The sequence below is a fragment of the Acipenser ruthenus genome, chromosome 25 (genome assembly GCF_902713425.1).
Source record: "Acipenser ruthenus chromosome 25, fAciRut3.2 maternal haplotype, whole genome shotgun sequence".
Classification (NCBI taxonomy): Eukaryota; Metazoa; Chordata; class Actinopteri; order Acipenseriformes; family Acipenseridae; genus Acipenser; species Acipenser ruthenus.
Window position 1 is genome coordinate 22,461,032 of NC_081213.1, and position 20,131 is coordinate 22,481,162.

The following is a 20,131-nucleotide window of genomic DNA, read 5'->3' on the forward strand; positions in this document are numbered from 1 at the left end:
CACTTAACAGTTACTCCACGAGCGGTGTCATTTATAGAAATGTTGTACATTGAACACACCTAACATTGGTTACATTTTCAATTAATGACAAGACCGGGTAGCTTTCTCACAAGTGGTGAAAACTGAATTTAACAATTGAAATATTTTCTGAACTACTAGTAACGAATTATGTATGGAATCACAAAGCATCTATAAAACAAAAACAAAAAACACTATGACTTGCCATACCGAAATTATCACATGCTTTTTGTGCCACTGGCACAACTCTGGCTAAAGTCAATATGCTTTTTCCAGATGTCTATTCAAAATACAGTTCCATTAGTTAATAGTGCAAAGACATGCATTGACTTTTGTGGAGCTAATGAACTGCAATATTGAAGCAAACCAGGCTGTTATTAAACAGTTTGGACGAAGGCTAGATGGTGCAGTGGCCTCATTTATGACTTTTCACTTCTTAAGGGATGGGATTGAATCTGGCTTAGATCATGTGACATTAGTTTAATTGTCACAAAAAGGTTGATGAGTGTTTACATTACCTGACATACTACTGTATACAGTAAATGTATCTGAAAAGTCATACAATCTTTCCTTTAGCAGAAGAACAGCAATTTTATAACAAGGTTGAACTCCTATTCCTAAGTGTAAAATTATGCAGCTAATGTTAGAAGTGACATATCAAGCTGAAATCAAATGTATGTATATTGCATCACTTAGCTACTGTGCCAAGATTTCAGTAAGCAAGTACTGTTTCAGTTTTTGGACAATTGTGTTCTGTTGGTATTAGGATGCAAGGACCAATTATGTAAAGAAAATGAACATGTGTTATTGCAGGACACCCCTCCAGTTTTTGCAGGACACCCCTCATTTCTTCCCAATAGTACAGACTTGTTCCTTAGAAACCAGAAATGCATTCATACCGTCAGGAAGTAGATTTTCTCTATTTCCAAACACAGCAACAAAAAGGGAGAGGAATGTAGAATGGAAAAGGAAAGTGATCAATGTCCTCAAAGGGCACTGGTTTGAAAAATAAGTCCTGCTTCAGGCCTTCAAACAAGAAACTGGTGATCCAGTGAAACCTTCATGTAAATCACATTGTGTTTATTGTCAGCATCTCTCAACACAGTACAAAGAGAATTATAGATCAGAAGCAGGAACAATGACTGTTCGGCACTGTTACTCTCTCGCAGGATGGCATCTCACATTTGGAAGATCAGCATCACAGGAGCTTGTTTTTTTCTTTAATATAATAAAAAATAATTGTTAATGCTTGAATTATAAACAAAAAGAATACATAATGTGCATGCTGTGGAGTTTATTTTATTTTTTTTAATAGTCATTGTTTGATGCCAGTCACTTCAGATCTGTACTTTTATGTTCATGCAGTCAAAAACAACCCAACTGTCTGTAAATACTCTGCTGGTAATGATAGAGAAAATATTAAACACGTACAACACAGCCACAAGTCTGCATGCACTATTAAGTTGAAAATGATGACTAATGATACTGCTCCAAATCTCAACCTTATTTACACATTTTAACTCTATGCTGGTACAGCTTCTACCAAAACATGAAGAAACAGACCCTGCTTGTGGATATACTGCAGTACAAACACGTTACAATTTTATTCTATTTGATGCACTGCATCAACTATTTAGCAAAAATCTTTTTATCCTTTTGATTGACTCAGATTATGCAGCTGAATGTGTTTGCGTCAACTACATGTTCCTTCTTATTTTTTGGCATTTTGGGTAACCTGCATACTATACTGAGATACCTGCTGTACATCTACACCGTTTATTTTATTGCATTTTATTGGTGTAGAACTCAAGAAAGGGTTAATATCATCTTTTAGTTGAATATTCAGTGTGGTTTATATCATATTGTACCTATATACGTTAAGGGAATCCATTGTGGTATGTTAGGAAGAAAGACAGCTGGCTGATAAGCTGGTCAGAAGAGAATGCTTTATAAAGATACACTGGGCAGGCTTTGGCCACTGAGATGTAGACTACATCAAGCAGATATGTATTGAAAGGATTCATTTACAGCACCCTGGAGGCGGTGGGTTTACATTAAATAGCTAGGGATTGTGTGGCTGCTCTAACTGTACATGTTGTTTCTGCAACTGTTAAGTGAAACCAAGTCAGATACATTGTGCATGGGTTAATAACCAGGTTATTAACCCAAGGGCAGCAGTGCAGAGTAGTGGTTAGGGCTCTGGACTCTTGACCGGAGGGTCATGAGTTCAATCCCAGGTGGGAGACACTGCTGCTGTAACCTTGAGCAAGATACTCTACCTAGATTGCTCTAGTAATTTGTGCAAGACAGGCAAACATTTTGGCACACATGTCCAGAATCTTGAACCACAGATTAAATCAAGATTTTTCTCATCCATACAAAACCCAAGTGATGTTATTACATGACTCATTGTCTGCAGACTTTTGATTTTATTTTTCTGTGATTGCCAGCAGTTGCTTTTGAACTCTGGGGTCACGAAACCCCAGCCTTTCTTTTTTGCCTGGTGTGGTTAATTTAATATTAATAGAGCTTCCATCAATTTGGGAAACATATCAATGTTAAGTCGCAAGCAGTATGAACAAAGTATTTCCAGTGCATTGCAGAAGCAAACCGAAATTCAACACATAGAGTGTGTTACGTAATGCCCTTTATTTTAAAAGACCTTGCTATCTCTTGATGAAATTGAGAACACCAGTGTATGCCTAGGTGTCCCTTTCTTTTATATGACCTGTTCTATTGTGGAAACTACTACTGTGTTGGTATCTTTGCAGGAATGGGGCAGCAGTGTGGAGTAGTGGTTAGGGCTCTGGACTCTTGACCAGAGGGTTGTGGGTTGAATCCCAGGTGGGGGACACTGCTGCTGTACCCTTGAGCAAGGTACTTTACCTAGATTGCTCCAGTAAAAACCCAACTGTAATTGTATGTAAAAATAATGTGATATCTTGTAACAGTTGTAAGTCGTCCTGGATAAGGGCGTCTGCTAAGAAATAAATAATAATAATAAATTGTGATTCCCACTCACCACCCACACTTAAAGCAACTATATATATATCTGTCTGTTGTTTCGTGTGTCCTGCTGTCATGCTCTGCAGTGAACATTTATTTTTGAAGCAGCAACACAAAGTGGCCAGTTGACTTTATAAATATCCCGTATATTTATCAAAAAGTATGACCATGTGAGTATGTTCGGGATGGGAAACCCCACCACAAACAGTCTATTCATGAATGCCCAAACAGTGTAGCAATTCTGCTTTAACAAGACTAACAAGATGTAACAGCACTGCAAGGGTGTTGATTCAGTAGGAGGGAAGAAAAAGCTCTGATAGCGGGACTGGTGGGACATGCTGTCAAAACAACTTGACAGGCACACATATTTATACAGATCCTGATCCTATCATTGAGACTTGGCATACCAGTAATCACAGATTAGGCACAGAACAAGTAAAGAATCCTTTTTTTTTCAATCCACCATGCTACATTTTGCCTTAGAAATGTTAGCATGTTAAACTCACTCAATTGCACACTTGTTTTACAGTAGCAGTACCTACATCAGTACGTAAGTAGGGTGCTGTGACATCTTAAAAAAAAAAAAATTATAATAATAATTGTTAAATATCTTGGATTACCTTATCTAAGGTACAGCAAAGTAAATTAAAATGAGTCGATTGTCTTTAAATGAAGTTATTCAGTCAATTATCCAACACTCAACGACATGTATATACTGTATCAATAACACATTTACTCTAGCTGCAGTGTTCTTTGCTAAAAGAAGAGTTTGTACATGAAAGAGATGAGGAAGGTCCCAATATTTATTTTTATTTATTTCTTAGCTGACGCCCTTATCCAGGGCGACTTACAATTGTTACAAGATATCACATTATTTTTTACATACAATTACCCATTTATACAGTTTTTTTTTTTTTTTTTTTTTACTGGAGCAATCTAGGTAAAGTACCTTGCTCAAGGGTACAGCAGCAGTGTCCCCACTGGGATTTGAACCCACGACCCTCCGGTCAAGAGTCCAGAGCCCTAACCACTACTCCACACTGCTGGCTTATAGATGTCATTATCCTTACTTCATGATGAGTGAAGCCCTTTTATTTTATAATTTGAAGTTTGCAACAAATATTAGTTTTATGTCAGAAGTGTTAAAAAAATGTTATGTTAATCCTGTTACTGTTGTCTTTTATGTTTTCCACAGGGTCAAAGCAAACTACAGTAAACTGAGGAGCCCTTTTCCCAAACTCTTGCTTCAGAAAATGTATCCACAAAGTTAATTAGGCTCAGTTCCCTAGCGGGTTGTGAACTATGTGATGCCTGCTTAGGATATTTAATTGACGCTGCCTGAAAATATTTTGTAGCTCATATACAATAGCTTTATTGCAGAATTTGAACCTTTCAACTATAGAGCTATGCAATGATAAAGGTTACCAAAGAGATTTGGGGGATTGTTAGTACTTGCTAAAATGGGGTTTCAACACCTTTTAAAAATGTTCTATACCTGTGTGTTGCAGATCACATGTCAGTACAAGGAACAAAACCCTATAGTTTCTTTCAAAAGGTACTTCTGTATTTGTAAAGCAAGTTCAAAAATGGTTTTGATGTATTCTGCACACAGCTCTTTTATTTTATGGTCATGAATATTTTTAGGTGGCGCTGGAGGTTGACATGAGAATGCATCTCCAGGTTGCTATATAATGATGGCTGCATAAATCACTAGCACACTTATTTGTAATTTATACAGTTGCCATTCCAACTCTAGGGTCCTTGCAACACTAATCTTCTCTTGTTTTAAATATTCAAGAAGATGTTTTAATCATTGTGCAATTGCCAGTGGAAAGGCTGTCCTCCTCTATATATCTAGTTCTTAAAAATGAACAGGCTGAGCTCCTTTTTACTCTATACTGGAATCTGTTGAAAGTTGCTTGGGCTCTTTTCTGTTCCATTAACTGTCCAGTTGCCTTTATCCTCCCTGAGATTTCTATTCTACAAAAACATACCAGTGTTAAAAATACATTTGTTCTCTGCTGTTGTAACAAAGTGAAAGTGTCATACTGCCCACATATTCACAGATGCTGGACTCCTACACTGGATCTAAATGACTTTACTTTGAAGCAAATACTTTCTTGCATCATCTCAGTTCAGTGCATACATTATGTAACTTTATAAGCTCTGTATCTGTTGCGTCAATAGCAATGTTTCAGCTTCTTAGTTACCCGGATATCCAACTCCAAATAACAATCACTAGAAGAGTCTTAGCCATACAAAGTACACGGATCCTTCAGCGCTCCTAAAGTGCCCATCTAATGCTTGATAAAGCTGTATGTAAACATGTAATAAAATGCATTGTGGTTGTATGCCTTTTGGGATGAACAAGGAAGCAATGGAACTTAAGGACTTATTATAGATATATTATAATTATACAGTATTATAAATTGAAAATGAATAAGGGTGTTGATCTGCCTTAGCTCATACTGTTACTAGAAAAAAAGGAGCAGCTATTTTATGTACCCATTGTTGTCTTTCACTGCATGGAAAACATTCAAGGGTAGTATTGTACCTTTTATAGGAGCACATCTGTTAAAGGATGCTGTAAATTACTCAGTAGCAAACATACATCTTATTTTAACTTTGAGATTTAAAAGGCTGAGCGAATGTTGAAGAATGACCACAAACAGGTAGAATTTTAAATTAAAGGGACCCTCCAAATATTGGATCCCCCATATACAGCAGAGGGCTATTCATGCTCATTTGTGGCCACATTTGTCAAGCTAGGGGATTGTGATATTTACCTACCCTACCCCTTATTGAAAACCCTGCTGCATTAAAGTCTCACCGTGTAAGCCTAAGGCGGCCTGGTGCAATCAGAGATTCAATAACTTGAAAATGAAAATGTAATTGATTTAGAAATAGACATGCACTACATAACTGGTGGGGTGTGATAGGATGTAGATGAATGCATTAAGGGTTGCTATTTGCCTTTTGCTAATAAACAAATAAATAAATAAATACCTATATAGATACACACACCAATTTTACACTGGTCACTGTGTTGGGAGAACCTTCATTAAAAAGTTTTGAGGCAATAAACATTCCAATCTTCTCTACATCTTGTTTGGGTGATTTGGTTGATCTGTCTAAGAAATTCCTGGAAGCACCACATACACTGATTTAGTGGGGGTACAAAAAAAATATATACAAACCAGCCACTTCTGGTCATTTATCATTACACAGTTTGGTAGATACAGAACTATAGGGTAGCAGTCGGGTCAAGGAACAAACTACCATGGCTCAAGGGTCTGAAAGCCACTGCCTAGGAGGCGAAAACACACAATTATTGACACAGGCATTCTGTAATTACTGGTAAATTATTCATCACATTCACTTTCAGTGCAGAGCTGCTGGCATTGACTCAGCATTGGTATAGGCAAATTTCATCCTGCTGTCATAAATGTCAGTCGTATGATTCTTTGCCCTTTAATACATTAAAGATGTTGGACTAATGTACATGCTACATTATTTACATGGTCGGGGTAGCACATACTATTTTAGTAGGTTTTGCTGATTCCCAATATTACACGTTGGGATGTTTTCAATATCACATAACTACTGAGCAGGGATTTTTTTCCCACTAAATTCAGGGTGAAGCTATCCTGGCTCAACACGAGCTCAGTCTTCTGTGACTATGGATTTAGCATATTGAATAACTACATCTTTTAGGGTTCCCATTGTTGACTTCAACAGTTTGTCTCATTGTATTACAATGTGTTCCATCTATGGAACCCGCTGAAAAATTGCTTTTCTTGCAGCAAGCAGAAAATGTGTAGTTTTAATTTGAGCAGATTATAGAAATGTTCATAACTGGATTGAAAACCATACCCTGTAATATCTTAATCTTTAAATCCATGTATGCTCCCCCCCTCCCCCAATATATATATTTTAGCTCTTTGAGCTAATATATATATATATATATATATATATATATATATATATATATATATATATAACTACACTCTCTGTTTTTAGATCAACATTTGTGTTGTTAAATTAAAAAAATAAAATAAAAACTAACATTTTCCCCAAAAATGATTTATCATTTGTACTGTTAACACTGTCCGTGTACATAAACACCCCAGCTTTATAACTACAGTACCTGGTGGCTATAGTATGTATTGCTTTATGTTCGCAGTCTGGACACCTGAGGCACATGACAGACCTTTTTGGTTGCTAACCTTCACTTCGGAAAGTAAATATATGCTAAAGACGTTCAAATTCCTTCTCTCACACTATCCCCGCCTCTATCCGCGCAGAGTTGATAAAGTCAACTGCTGTTCACATGTTAATTTCAGTTCATACTTCCGGTTCAAGATGGCGGCGTCCATGGCAGCTCAAGCAGGGAAAAGTCTTCGTGGAGCGGCAGCTAGATACGTGCTCCTCGACAAAAGCAAGGTACTGACACTAAACCAACTCCAAGCCAAGAGTTGCATGCATATTATGAAAGCGAGCTGTCATCATTTAATTGCACTGTCATGTAAATCCACAGTACGTTGCAGAATACAACATTGAGAAAGTAGGATTTTCCGTCTGTGACATTTTTTTTTTTATAGCTAAACAATTGGAAGTGCTATGTATGAATTTGATTGAAACATGTATCTGATAGTTGTATTTTACGTATTTATTACTGCACCCTACAAACACGTTTCACAGGAGCGTAGTATAAGCTAATGTATGCCCTTGACATCTGTCCTCCTTAATAACACGATAATGTGTCATAGTTTAAAATGTTAGTCAATCAGTTTTGGGTGTCAATACAACTAAGCACATACTTAGCCTACTGCTTTTTGCATGGGTGACCTTTGCGCCTAGTTGTGTATAGTTACTGGATTATTCATGTAACATGAACAACTAGATAACACATTTTACACTGTTAATCAGTTAGTTATATCATATTGGTATATAGTAATATAAGGTAATAGTTTTATAAGTTTGCAATCGAAACATGTCACCATGATTTTGTAACTTGTAATGGAATCCTAGGTAAATGAATCTTTAGATGTATTGTGCATAGCAGTAGCTGTAAAATAATACACCTACACATGGTGTTAACTGTTAAATTGAACCTTATATAATGTATATTTTTATGTTACCTTGAAAAAGAAAGTTATATACAACACATCATTTTTTTATGCACAGCATATTTTTGCAAACCTTTGCCCCTTACGAAAGCCCTGCATTATGTACTTGTCTTGTTAGTTAATAATTTGCTGACAGCCTGTAACTGCACTGCTGAAGTAAGAGAGTAAAGGTTAGTACTGCTATTGAAGAGTTATTCCATTTTTTTTAGTACACACACACACACACACGTTCTCTGACTGTAAGCCTTGTTTATTTTGTAACAACATTTTAAAGTACACCTGTGTCTTATGTATTAAAATATCCTAATGGTTGTGTGTTTGTTTGTATTTTAGATAACATTTTAATTATTTTTCACAGATACCTTACTGAAAACAAATAATACATTAATATACAAACATTTAAAACTTTATAGCACCTTCTTGACTCGTGTACTCCAGTCAGGGTAGATTTGATCATCGACCACTGTTGTTTAGGGTCAATCTCAGGATTCCCACAGGTAGGTGGTTGATGGATTTCAGGCTGGTTTTCCAGAATTGTCAAATTCTAATAAAATCCGACCGTGGTACCATAGAAACACATATGGATTTTACTGCTATGTGTAAATCCTAAACTTACTCTGAAGCCCGGTACACACTGCCCAATGCGATCAGCGCCTAAGACACTAGCCGATGCAATGTTTAAACTTTGTGAGCAGACTGAAATCGACCGACCGATCCTGTAAAATCGCATCGCAAGGCATAATACACTGCCCGATGCGTGTTGCAATTGTTCGCGTCGGGCAGGGTGTACCGGGCTTAGGGCTGGTTGACATTCTCTGGTTTATGAGACTTTCCGTCTGGGGGATGTGAGGAGGAATTGATTGCTTAATTATTGATTATTGTCATGACTGAATTCAGTGGTCTGGCAAATGCTGGTCTGCCCACTGTAGTAGTGTTAATGAAATTGCGCCAGCAGCATGACAGGAGTGAACAAAGCATGGAAGATGTGTGACTTTTGAAATCTGATTGATTTCATGGGTCTTTTACTTGCCTGGATTAGACCATTGTGCAGAGGCAGACACTACATATTGTTTGGTCTTGACTGACCCTGAATAGATGACTTGGTTTTGAAGAAGTGAAGCATTGTCTGGTAGCTGTGGCTATTTATGTTTATGGATTTTCTGTTAATAGGTTCAGTTAATTGTTGTGAACCAAATAAATACTGTACTGTAGGTGGCTGTTGAAAGTATTGCATTGCTGTGCCAGTACTTTGCATTAATAAGTCATGAGAAGTCTGCAGGTCAGGCTTGGCTGTCAAACTGACTGACGTGTTTATTTGGAGGGTTTCTAAATCATGAATGATCAAAAGGGAAAGGGGTGGGGTAATTTCAGTAATGCTTTTGTACTGTGTTTTGTGTCAATGAGAAGGAGAAAGGAAAGTGTTGCAGTTGACTAATGATGACATTACAAAGGGTTAATTGCAACTACATTTACACAAATGCCAGCCACGTCTCTTGTAAAATAGATTTGAATCTCTTTGCAACTTCTGATTAAATTGTTAAATACACAGGTTGTTTAATGTATTGCTTTTCTAAATTGTGCTTATGGGAAAAAGTAATACGACTGTTTTTATATCTTTGTTGAAAGACCATTTCATCATATTTTCTAAATGTAACTTTCTACTGTACACCTCCTCTGAATAAGTGCCTATGTGAAATGGACTAAGACTGATCTTAATGAACCCATGTAACATGTGGCAGCTTGAAAAAAAAAAGCTTGAATGTCATTTTGCAGCACTGGGATTCTTAAATCTTTGCTGCCAGGATGTTGTGGCAGATACTTAGTGGTGAGATTTGGATTGAAAAGGCCATTGCATTAAACTGGAAGAAAAGTGTTTGGAGCTTCCATGCAGACAGCATGCCATTGTATATGGAACACAATGTGTAACTCTCATGCAAGTGCAATTAAAACATACACTTGCATGCTGTTGCAGTTTTTGCATGGACTGCATGTAAACAGGTGAACTCAATGATATTCTATTACTCACTCTTCGTTATCCAGCCTTAAGGTGAATAAATGGAACCTTTTTATACGTAACACCCCGCTAGAACACACCTACCTGCTGATTTACATTCCACACCTGGTAATTACACCTGGCAGGCTCTCCCATGAGCATCAGGTACTTATTACTGTATTACAATAAATACACACTATTTACAATAATATACATTTACACAAAAACCCCTCTTCGTGTGCAGGGCACCTGCCCTGGCACAGTGCTGTACTGTATACATCATCAGGTAAATGCAGATGGAGTGGAGGGTGTCTTGCAATCAGGAGGTGACTTATTTGAATCCTGATTTTTTGGAGTTGCTGATCTTGGCGGGTGGCCCACAGAGAGTGCCACATTAGCCTTTTGATTGATGTGGGCTAGGGAGAAAATCTTCTTGACATAGTTAATCGTGCTCCAGCTACCCTTACTGGTCATGCGTGTGATGTGGCTACTGTAAGCAGAAACTGTCCATAATGGGCCTTGCCGCAGGGTTCAGTGGCCTGGCAACATCCGTTGCCAATAAATGTTAAAAACTACTAATGAACTGCTGTACAAAGAGGGGAAAAAAAGGCTTATGGCTTAAGAACACTAGTAAAACTGAGCACCATTGTGAAAAATTAAATATGAAAAATAAATTGCATTCAACATACACACAGTGGGAAATACGTTTTAAGTGTAATCATGCTATGCAGGATGTATAGGAACTGCTGAGCTATTAAACATTGCCAGCTGCTATCAAATATTAAAAAGGATACATTTTAGATTATGTGTTCTTCCTGTCAGCTGCTTTCTTTAATAAAGATTATCATGCAGTGTACATTATACTAATAGAAATTGTCAGCATGACCACTCACCTACAGTAAGGTTATTATTATTATTATTATTATTATTTCTTAGCAGATGCCCTTATCCAGGGCGACTTACAATTGTTACACAAGATATCACATTATTTTTTTTTTTTTTACATACAATTACCCATTTATACAGTTGGGTTTTTACTGGAGCAATCTAGGTAAAGTACCTTGCTCAAGGGTACAGCAGCAGTGTCCCCCACTGGGGATTGAACCCACGACCCTCCGGTCAAGAGTCCAGAGCCCTAACCACTACTCCACACTGCTGCCCACGTTATAATCATGGGTGATGTGAGGTTGATATTTCGTATTTTTTTGTACCTCTTTGGTTTTGGCTGAAGAATGGCCTTGTGTGGTTAAGGTCTTGGCTATCATATATACACCCTACTATTGACACCCTTATTCAAGATTGTTGTTTCATTTTTGGGAGGTAGCCAAGGAAGAAACTTAGCAGATTTGGGGGAAATACAATTAGTTCCTGTAAAATGCATGAAATTAACCTCAAGCTGGTATTTTATGCATGGCAATATAAACATATAGTGCAGGTGGTCATGTGTACTTGCCTGAGGACCATTTGTGCCATCGGGGATGTCTGTTTGCCCGACTGACTGTACAGTATTTCTTACTTAGATTTTTACATATTTACTGTAGAGAATTGTTTCAAGTGTGATGAAACTTTTAGTGTAACATTGAGCGATCACAAAATATTTAATAAGGTTACATAAAAAATGTAAAAGCCATGAACATTGACACAGCCTGTCTGCTTTAATCTTTCATTCTAACAGATGAGAGAGCACTTTATTTCTTATAATCATGGGTGATGTGAGGTAAAGGTATCTCAACAATTTGCTTGATACTGATATGATAAAGGTTAGAAAAACAGTATTCTAGTCTCTGAAGAGAGGTATTTGTAATGAATTTATAATTTTAGGGCTCAACTACAGAAATCAATGAAATACAGTATTGCAAAACGGATAGTTAATTTAAGAAACAGGAATTGTAGTGTTATATGCTCTTGCCCTCCCCTGATAATAATAATACAAAAAATAATTCAGCCCTTATTACCTTTAGTTTAATCATTCATGTTGATAATAGGAAGCTACTGTACAAAGATGTTGGCTGTTTCCTATTAATGGCCCTATTCACCCAGCTTAAATTCATGAGTTATTTAAAAAATGTATTTTCAAAGTCTGATTTAATGAATGGATTACATACTTATTCAATAAACTGTGCTAGATGTTAACTAATTTAACGACAGTGTAGAACAGTTTAAAGGCAGAGTTAGTAAAGCCACTGTTAGGAAAGGTGGATTATAAAGCAAAATGATGATACTTGAGTACTGTAGCCATTGTAACACACCCTATGACAGATTTCTCATTTTCACTATTATCAAGGAGCGCACCAATCTGTAATTCAGCACTCACCTAGACCAACATGTTCACTTTGAGAAGGCTCAGGTTATTTCCTGAATCATCATCAAAACCAGGTTTATTGTGCAACAGGTTGCCAAAGGTTTTGCAACTTTGTGTGCCCACATAAAATGTATTCTTTGTTTCTGGCCAGCTAAAGCACAGATCATGACTTGAATGTGCCAGGAGCAAAGATACCCAAATAACCACCACCCATCTTGTCAGATTTACAGTAAATTAGACAATATATTTTGCTATGAGTGCCCTGATTGTAAATTGTAAATGTTTATCCTATAACTTTCACACTCACATAACCAAGAACCCTATGAAACGTATCCTGTCAATGTTTTCAGAAGAGGGGTAGTTTATTCAGTACACTGTGAAAGTTCATTGATTCTTGTTTCCAGGCGAGAAACTCTACTTTGAAAAGAAGTACAGCGTCAGAGAGTGCAGGAAAGCAATGTTTATGTATTATTATATTAAACTGTGCAAATCAGATTTCAATGGATCGGTCATACCATCAGCTTCCTACTAGGTACATTGTTTGTGTTCTATAACCTTGAAGACACTTTATTTACCTTATTTTTTTTATTTGGAAAATATAAACTTTTACAAAAAGTGTCAGCGTTTTGCCAGTTCCCTCTATTGACAAAATAACAAATTGCTTGTAAATGTTTTTAATGTTTTAGAAGAACTGTCTGCTAATCAGTTTAATTCAGTTTTGGTGCTCCTGTGCCTTTGTCAAGGCAACACCTGTGATCGTGGTCTAATTATAACATGCATTGTTCTCTCTGGACCACAGGAAATGTACACATTAGCTTGTTAACATCTAGTGGCAGGGTTGAGGCCTGCCCTGTAAGCGAATGTGTTTTGGTGGGGGTTTAAAAAAAAACGTTTTCATTATTTATTTAAGTTTGGCAGGGATGGGGTTAAAACCCATCCCTGCCAACTCAATCTGAGCGTGTGGCTGGGTGGTGTTGATTGAATGATTAATGATCAATCAACCCCTCAGCCACATGCTAGATAAGGCTCGGTTTGTCCTCCTTAGTGTGGAGAGAAGCCCTGACAAGTGAGTATTTGTTTGTGCTATTTTATTTGCCTCAGTAACGTTCAGTGAAGGCTCTGCCCAGCCTGAACAGTTTTGGGGGTTTTGTGCCCTTGTGCCTTTTCATTTGTTCCTGTGTTTTGTTTATAAAAAATGCGTCATAGTGCTAAACCTAAGCATAGTGCTAAACCTAAACCTAAGTCTCTCTCCCTGCCGTTAACACCTGGGCCATGGCGCTGATCTGTTCACACTAGTAGAATTCTACGATACAGGTTTTGACTATAAGTCTCTATTAATGCCTTCCATTTTACTTTATTTAGTAATTGCACTTCATTTAGTATCTCTACCAATTTTATGATCAAGTGCTTTCAAAGTTATTTTACCCAGAATAACAAGACAAACCAGATAAATATACTATACTGTGACTTTAAAATAATTACCATTTTCCTGTATTGATGTGACACATCTTTGCGGTAAGCCCTTCCACACACTTATCTTGCTTTAGACCTGACACGTGCAATGGTGTTACCTAATGATGCATCTTATTAACAATGCTAATTGCTAAATTCATATCAGTACAGAGTTGCATTCTGTCTTCGTCTTCTGTTTTTGCTGGATTAAGTCTCTTTAGATCTGCCAAGATGCAAATCAGGTGAATATATAAAACTGCAAACCACAGTGTTTGCTGCAGATGAATCGTATCTCACTTTACACTATGGTGTTGCAACCTGAAGATGTACTGGAACATGTTGTAGCTGCAGAATGACATAGTAATTGTGCTAAGGACTTTCATTTGACCTGCTTTGTTCATTACAGGGAAAACCTTAAACATGGCAGGTGAAATATATATATATATATATATATATAACAAAAAATAAATTGTGACATGTACTTATGCAAAAAAGCAAATACACTGTACATACATACCAGATTCCAGGCTGCCAAATGCTATAATTGACCTTGACACCTATTACACCTTTTTATATTAAAATTCCCAAACTATTGTACAGTATTATTGTCTTATCAACACAGCACACTGTATTGTAAATAAGGTAGTTTCTTGCTAGTTTTGTAACTTCAAAATCTTCATGTGAATTAGGTTAGGTTTCCCATATACCTGTAGTTTAAAATGTCTTATTTCATGTAAATCAGTGTGTATCACTCTTCCATTGACTCATCACTAATTAGGCTGACTGAACACAAATGGTCAAGAGCTACTCTATAGCTGCTAAGATGGCATATTATTATTACATAATACTAATGCGTTATTAATATTTTATAAACTGCTGATTGGCAGTTCATAAGCTCTGCATTTGCTCTACAAAGTAGGTTCAGGTCAATAGAAATTTGCAGATTGTCCTTCTTGAATATGCTAGGGAAATGGTTTACTTTATAATGAGGGCGAAGGTACTGTAGCATGGATTTTCTTAAAAGCCGCTTTGCTAATCGATGATTAGTATTGATGGCTGAAGTATGCTTTCTTTCAGGTTTTAATTGAGCTGCCTCTGTGAGCTGTTTAGTGGTCAGTCCTTTAGGCATTTTAATGATATCGCTTCATTGGTTCTTCTGTGTAGTACCTTTTATAAGGAATCGGGGATTTAAGTTTAAGCAATGGTTTTGTAACTTCTGAACCAATCAGCTGAAAATAGAACTTGATTAATGGTAAGTGATCAATCTTTGCCAATTTATTTTTATTTTTAAATAAGGGTGCAACCAGCAAAGAGTAAACAGATGTATTTATCATCAAGGTACTATAATCATTTGGCTAATTTGCTAACTAGCATATTCGGAATGGTCCCAAAAAGTCAGTCAACTTGTTTCCACTCCTGTACAACTACAGTATACTGCCGTTGTATACAAACTAGAGAGAAATATTTCTGTTTTATTCTAGTGCATGTTTATTGTTTTGAAGTTGTCGTAAAAAAAAAGCATTCTATTCATTTTGAAAACTGCACTACAGCTAGCCTACTACTTACATGTTTGTGAAAGTGGTTACCTGAATACAGTTATTGTCACTGTTAAAAACGGTTAAGCTGCCTATAGACAGACATGTTGTAACGTGCTTCCTTGGGGGTCCCCTGTGCAGGGATCCTGTGAGCAGAATAAAGGCTGTGCTGTACATCATGCAGAACACTGACGCACAGCAAAGGCCTTGAATACAGTAGCTTGACACCTCCTGTACCTGCTAGACTATTACAGGGCTCTTCTGTAAAACGAAGTGATGCAGCTTGTTTGTTCTTCATTAATATATATTTATTTGCCTTCATAAGAAATTGCAGTTAGTTGTCATTCTGCTACAGTAGATTGCTCCCTTTGAGCCCTGTGCAGATGCTATTTCTTATGTGAAACTGTCAGTGCTATTGTAAAAAGCAGCAGTCATTATTTTAATCTGGCACAACCACTTCTGACTGGAAATCTATTCAAGTGTACTTGAAGATGCCCACGTTTTAATGTTTGTCTTGGAAGTTTGCATCTTAACATTAGGGTGGATTGAATAATAAGATTATTAAAAAAAACCCAAAAAAAACACAGAGCTGTGTCATGCATTATTTCTCTTTTTTTTATTAACACTTTGATGTTTTATAGAGAGGTGCTACTGTATCTGGTTTAATTCAAGTCTTGCTGATGTCATGTGCTGGGTACGTGTTCTGTTGTGTTGAAGTTTGATTAACAAGTATTATTATTACATTTCTTAGCAGACGCCCTTATCCAGGGCGACTTACAATTATTACAAGATATCACATTATTTTTACATACAATTACCTATTTATACAGCTGGGTTTTTACTGGGCAATCTAGGTAAAGTACCTTGCTAACCTGGGATTGAACCCACGACCCTCCGGTCAAGAGTCAAGAGTCCAGAGCCCTAATCACTACTCCACACTGCTGCCACAAGTACCATGGAACAGGAAAATAAAGTTGGTCACTGAAAGTTGGTTTTATTGAATACAACCTGTTTCACATGGTCTGACATTTTAAAAACTGGCAGCGTATTTCACACAGCTCCGTAGCATGCGTGGCAAACAATAGCACAGAGGATGAAAGGAACAATTCTGTTACTCGCAGTGGGCATTTTATTGTATTTTTGAAGATCTAAAGTGGAGCAGTTCTGCAACATTTTCTCAACAGTCCTTCAGGAGTAATGTGTTAATTTCCCTTACTATTCATTCAGAGTGGTTCAGAGTTCTGTTGCTCCAATATGTAGTTATTATTTTTCTCCGGATCTGGCTTGGCGCTTGCTTTGAATTTCCCCGGAGCTCCTATTTACCTGCACTGAACTGCCCTTCCCATTCCTTTTTTAATCACGTGACAGTGGTGTGGTTTACGTGCAGTTTAGAAACTCCAAATTCTCTCCCCATTGTTGGGAGAATGTGACGTAGCACAGACATATCGCACACATCCCTCACGCTATAGGAAGTGCGAGGCCAAAACATGGTACGACTTCGAAGGGAGGGTAAATCGCCTTCTCACGCCAAAAAGCGACATAAAAACAAAAACTAAATTTGCATGGAAACAAGTCAGAAAGTCGTACCATATGTGCATAAGACTTAATTTGTGACGTAACCTTGCACAGCTTCTACTATACTAAAAGCTGTACCAACCGAGTCTTTATGAACAACTGAGATCTGCTAAAAGGAACCCTGGCAAGCTTCTTTGACCAAATGAAAAAAAATAAGCATGCAATACGAGAGGTTTAGAGACCTCTTCATTCAGTATTCTTTTTATTCAACGTTCCAGAAAGTTACAAAAATGCCTGGGTGGATTAGTAGGGCCCTATGAAATCCGTATTTATATATTTTATAATTTTCAGGTTTATTTTTTCCTGATTTCAGATTGTTCGGTTTTAAAAATCTGTACTTTGTTAGTTAGTTTGTTTTTTTATAACCACAAGTGTTTGATACATTGACAGAAATGATGAAGCGCGAAATGCATGAAAAATATGACCAAAAAAAACCCTTTCTAAACAGTTTTAATAAAAGTGCTTTCAGAAAAAAGGGTACGAATGTCATAAAAACAAACTAGGAACATTGAAAATTAAAAAAAAAAAAAAACTAAAATGTAGGCTTTTTTAGTAGTTTTTCATTTCAACGCAAGCTGAATTATAACATTTCAAAATTGATGTAATGTTTTCATTAATAATTAATGACAGTGTAAATAAAAGCCTAAATATTTTGATTTATTTTAATTTAATAAAAAGGCATTTAGTAATATCTTCCTGAGAACTTTGGAGAATGCAGCAACTAAACACTACATTCTGCAGTAGTCATGACAGTACTATCTGCTCAGAATAACTTCTAGGTAGTCGTTTTCCCCTAAACGATAACGGTAGCTAGCAAGTGAAGTGGCACGAGAGGCAGTGCTTTTTTACAGTTAGAGGTGCAAAAATAGTTTTTTCATGCGTTCCCATGACGTGTGTTTCTAGAAGCCTCTTGTCATACAAACACCGTGCTATTTCAATGTAATTTTTAAAATATATACATATATATATTTTGTTTGTTTAAACTGATTTTGTGGTAATGTCCTCGGGTGCCTAATTCAGTTTTTTTCTCAGAATTCCGTGATTACGTCCATGTAATCCAACATTCTACTGGCACACTATATATATATATATATATATATATATATATATATTAAAAATAACAATGCACAGCTGGAGGCTAACTGTACATTTTCTGCTTGTAAAAGTAATTTGCATCCCCCAGTGCCCTTTCTTGCATTTTCCCAGCCAGAAAAATACACATCAGAAAGTGCCTGTAGGACCAATATTTACCAACACTAGGGCCTGAACTTAACTGATTAAGCTTTCTGCTCCATTTGGGATATTCCTTCCCTCCTAATGTAATGTAGCCCTGTTGTTCTGGGGAAGGAGTTCACAGAAGAAAAGTAGGTTCCACAGCAGACTTTTAAACCTATAGATGATACTCAATTATGAGGAATGGAAAGGAAAAGGCACCATGAACCTAATCTTTTGTAGAATTTTGTGAAGCATATCCTTCTTTTAGTTATGCTGACAGGGTTTGCATATTCTTCCTCTGAAAACAGTTTGGCAGAGATGGATTTTTAAGATGAAGAAGACTAAACTGCTACTGCAGCCAAAACCCAGATGTAATATATTTTGTGACGTTACTATGCATCTTTGACTAGAAAAAAGACAAAGTATTCTGTCATGTATTGTAGAAATATATTTATTTTTTTCCTGCCAATGGATGTGCACTGCAGGCCTGTGGCACATGGACTTGTCAAAAGCATTTGAAAGCCTGCTGGCTTGTGTTGTTGAATTTCCCTGGAGGAAGACTGCAGAGGGTACCCTCACAGATGTTCTGCTCTAACTCTTTGCCTTTGATGACATGGAACTGCTGTGCTTTTTCAGAAAGCACTGGTGACCACATACTGGTGAGTGCAGATCTCTGATTTAAAGCCTAGTTATTAAACTCTAATTCTTAAGGTATTTAAAGCCACACATTTAGTTACAGTATATCGCTGTCGTCAGGAGGGGAGGGGAGGGGAGGGACCACCATGCTGGTTTCTGACCTGTACTAATATCTATATCATTACTGCCAAACTTTTCAAGGTTAAGTATCAACAAGATTGTAAAAAGTGGTATAATATTTTACCCGCTAGGAAAGGCTTTCATTGAGTTTTAAACTTAAACAACTTTTTAACACACTTATGCCTCAACATGATTTACTCGATAGTGGCCGTTGATGACAGCTCTACCGCGTGATAGTTGACCGCGACTGAAGTTATGCGTCCCGAAACGAAGGCAAGGGCACTAACGAAAGTCAACTAGCACGCTATTAGAAAACACATTTTCTTTTTATTTTCTTTAAAATAACACTTTAAAACCTAGATTTACCTTGAACTTGCAGTGATATGTCGGGTACCCTTCCGCTGAAAAGCAATATTACTGAATCGGCCGTGTCTCGGTTTGTTGTTGTTGAAAGATGTAGTGCTCCAGTCGAGCTGACAGATTGTGATTGGCCGATTCGGCAGTTGCGGGTACGGGACTGGTTGCTTTCGCTGGTGCAAAGTATTGATTGGTTAGTTTTGGTGGATAATGAAATAAATTGGGACCAGTTGTGTTTTGGTTTAGTATTTGCTGTCCACAATTTGTGAACTGAGCCTTCATTAAGGCAAGTCAAAATGAAAAAGCCGGCACGTGTGCGGATTGGTTTTAAGTTTGACTCACAGTTGATGCTGTGATGTTCCAGCGGGCATCTACTGTCTGATAAAAGACTGCTAGAGCTGGAAGCTGATGGTAATGAATAGTTTTCTAATGAGTTATTATTTTTAATTGATGTGTTTTAATAATCTTTAGATTACCAAAGCTTTTTTGTTCTTGTATTTTGTTTGTACTGTATGTAGGTTGGTTTATTTGTGACATCCATGTAATAACTGGTTTAGAGAATATGTGTAATTGCATGCAAACAAATTAATATTTGTAACATTACTGAAGGTTCAAAATAAGTTTAAATAATCAGATGTTTGCGCTGTCATAAGTGACTTGAATATTACCATCAGACTTGTATTTTCAAACAGGCAGGTTGTGTAAGACAGGATTTTAATGCCAGGTTAAATAGGTACGCCACATTGTTATGCTACCTTAAAACCATCTGGGTTGTGTCCTTGCTTGGGCTCTT

General features: G+C 37.0%; 1 protein-coding gene across 1 annotated transcript in view; it reads left to right on the forward strand.

Annotated features, from left to right (window-relative positions):
* The first annotated feature begins 7,362 nt into the window (after positions 1 to 7,362).
* The window catches only part of LOC117413765 (succinate--CoA ligase [GDP-forming] subunit beta, mitochondrial), an 82,476-nt gene continuing 69,707 nt past the window's right edge, over positions 7,363 to 20,131 (forward strand). Inside the window, exon 1 of the mRNA XM_034023076.3 lies at positions 7,363 to 7,467. Coding sequence (XP_033878967.1) covers positions 7,387 to 7,467 — 81 coding nt within the window. The 5' untranslated portion in view covers positions 7,363 to 7,386. The remainder of the gene's footprint in view (positions 7,468 to 20,131) is intronic.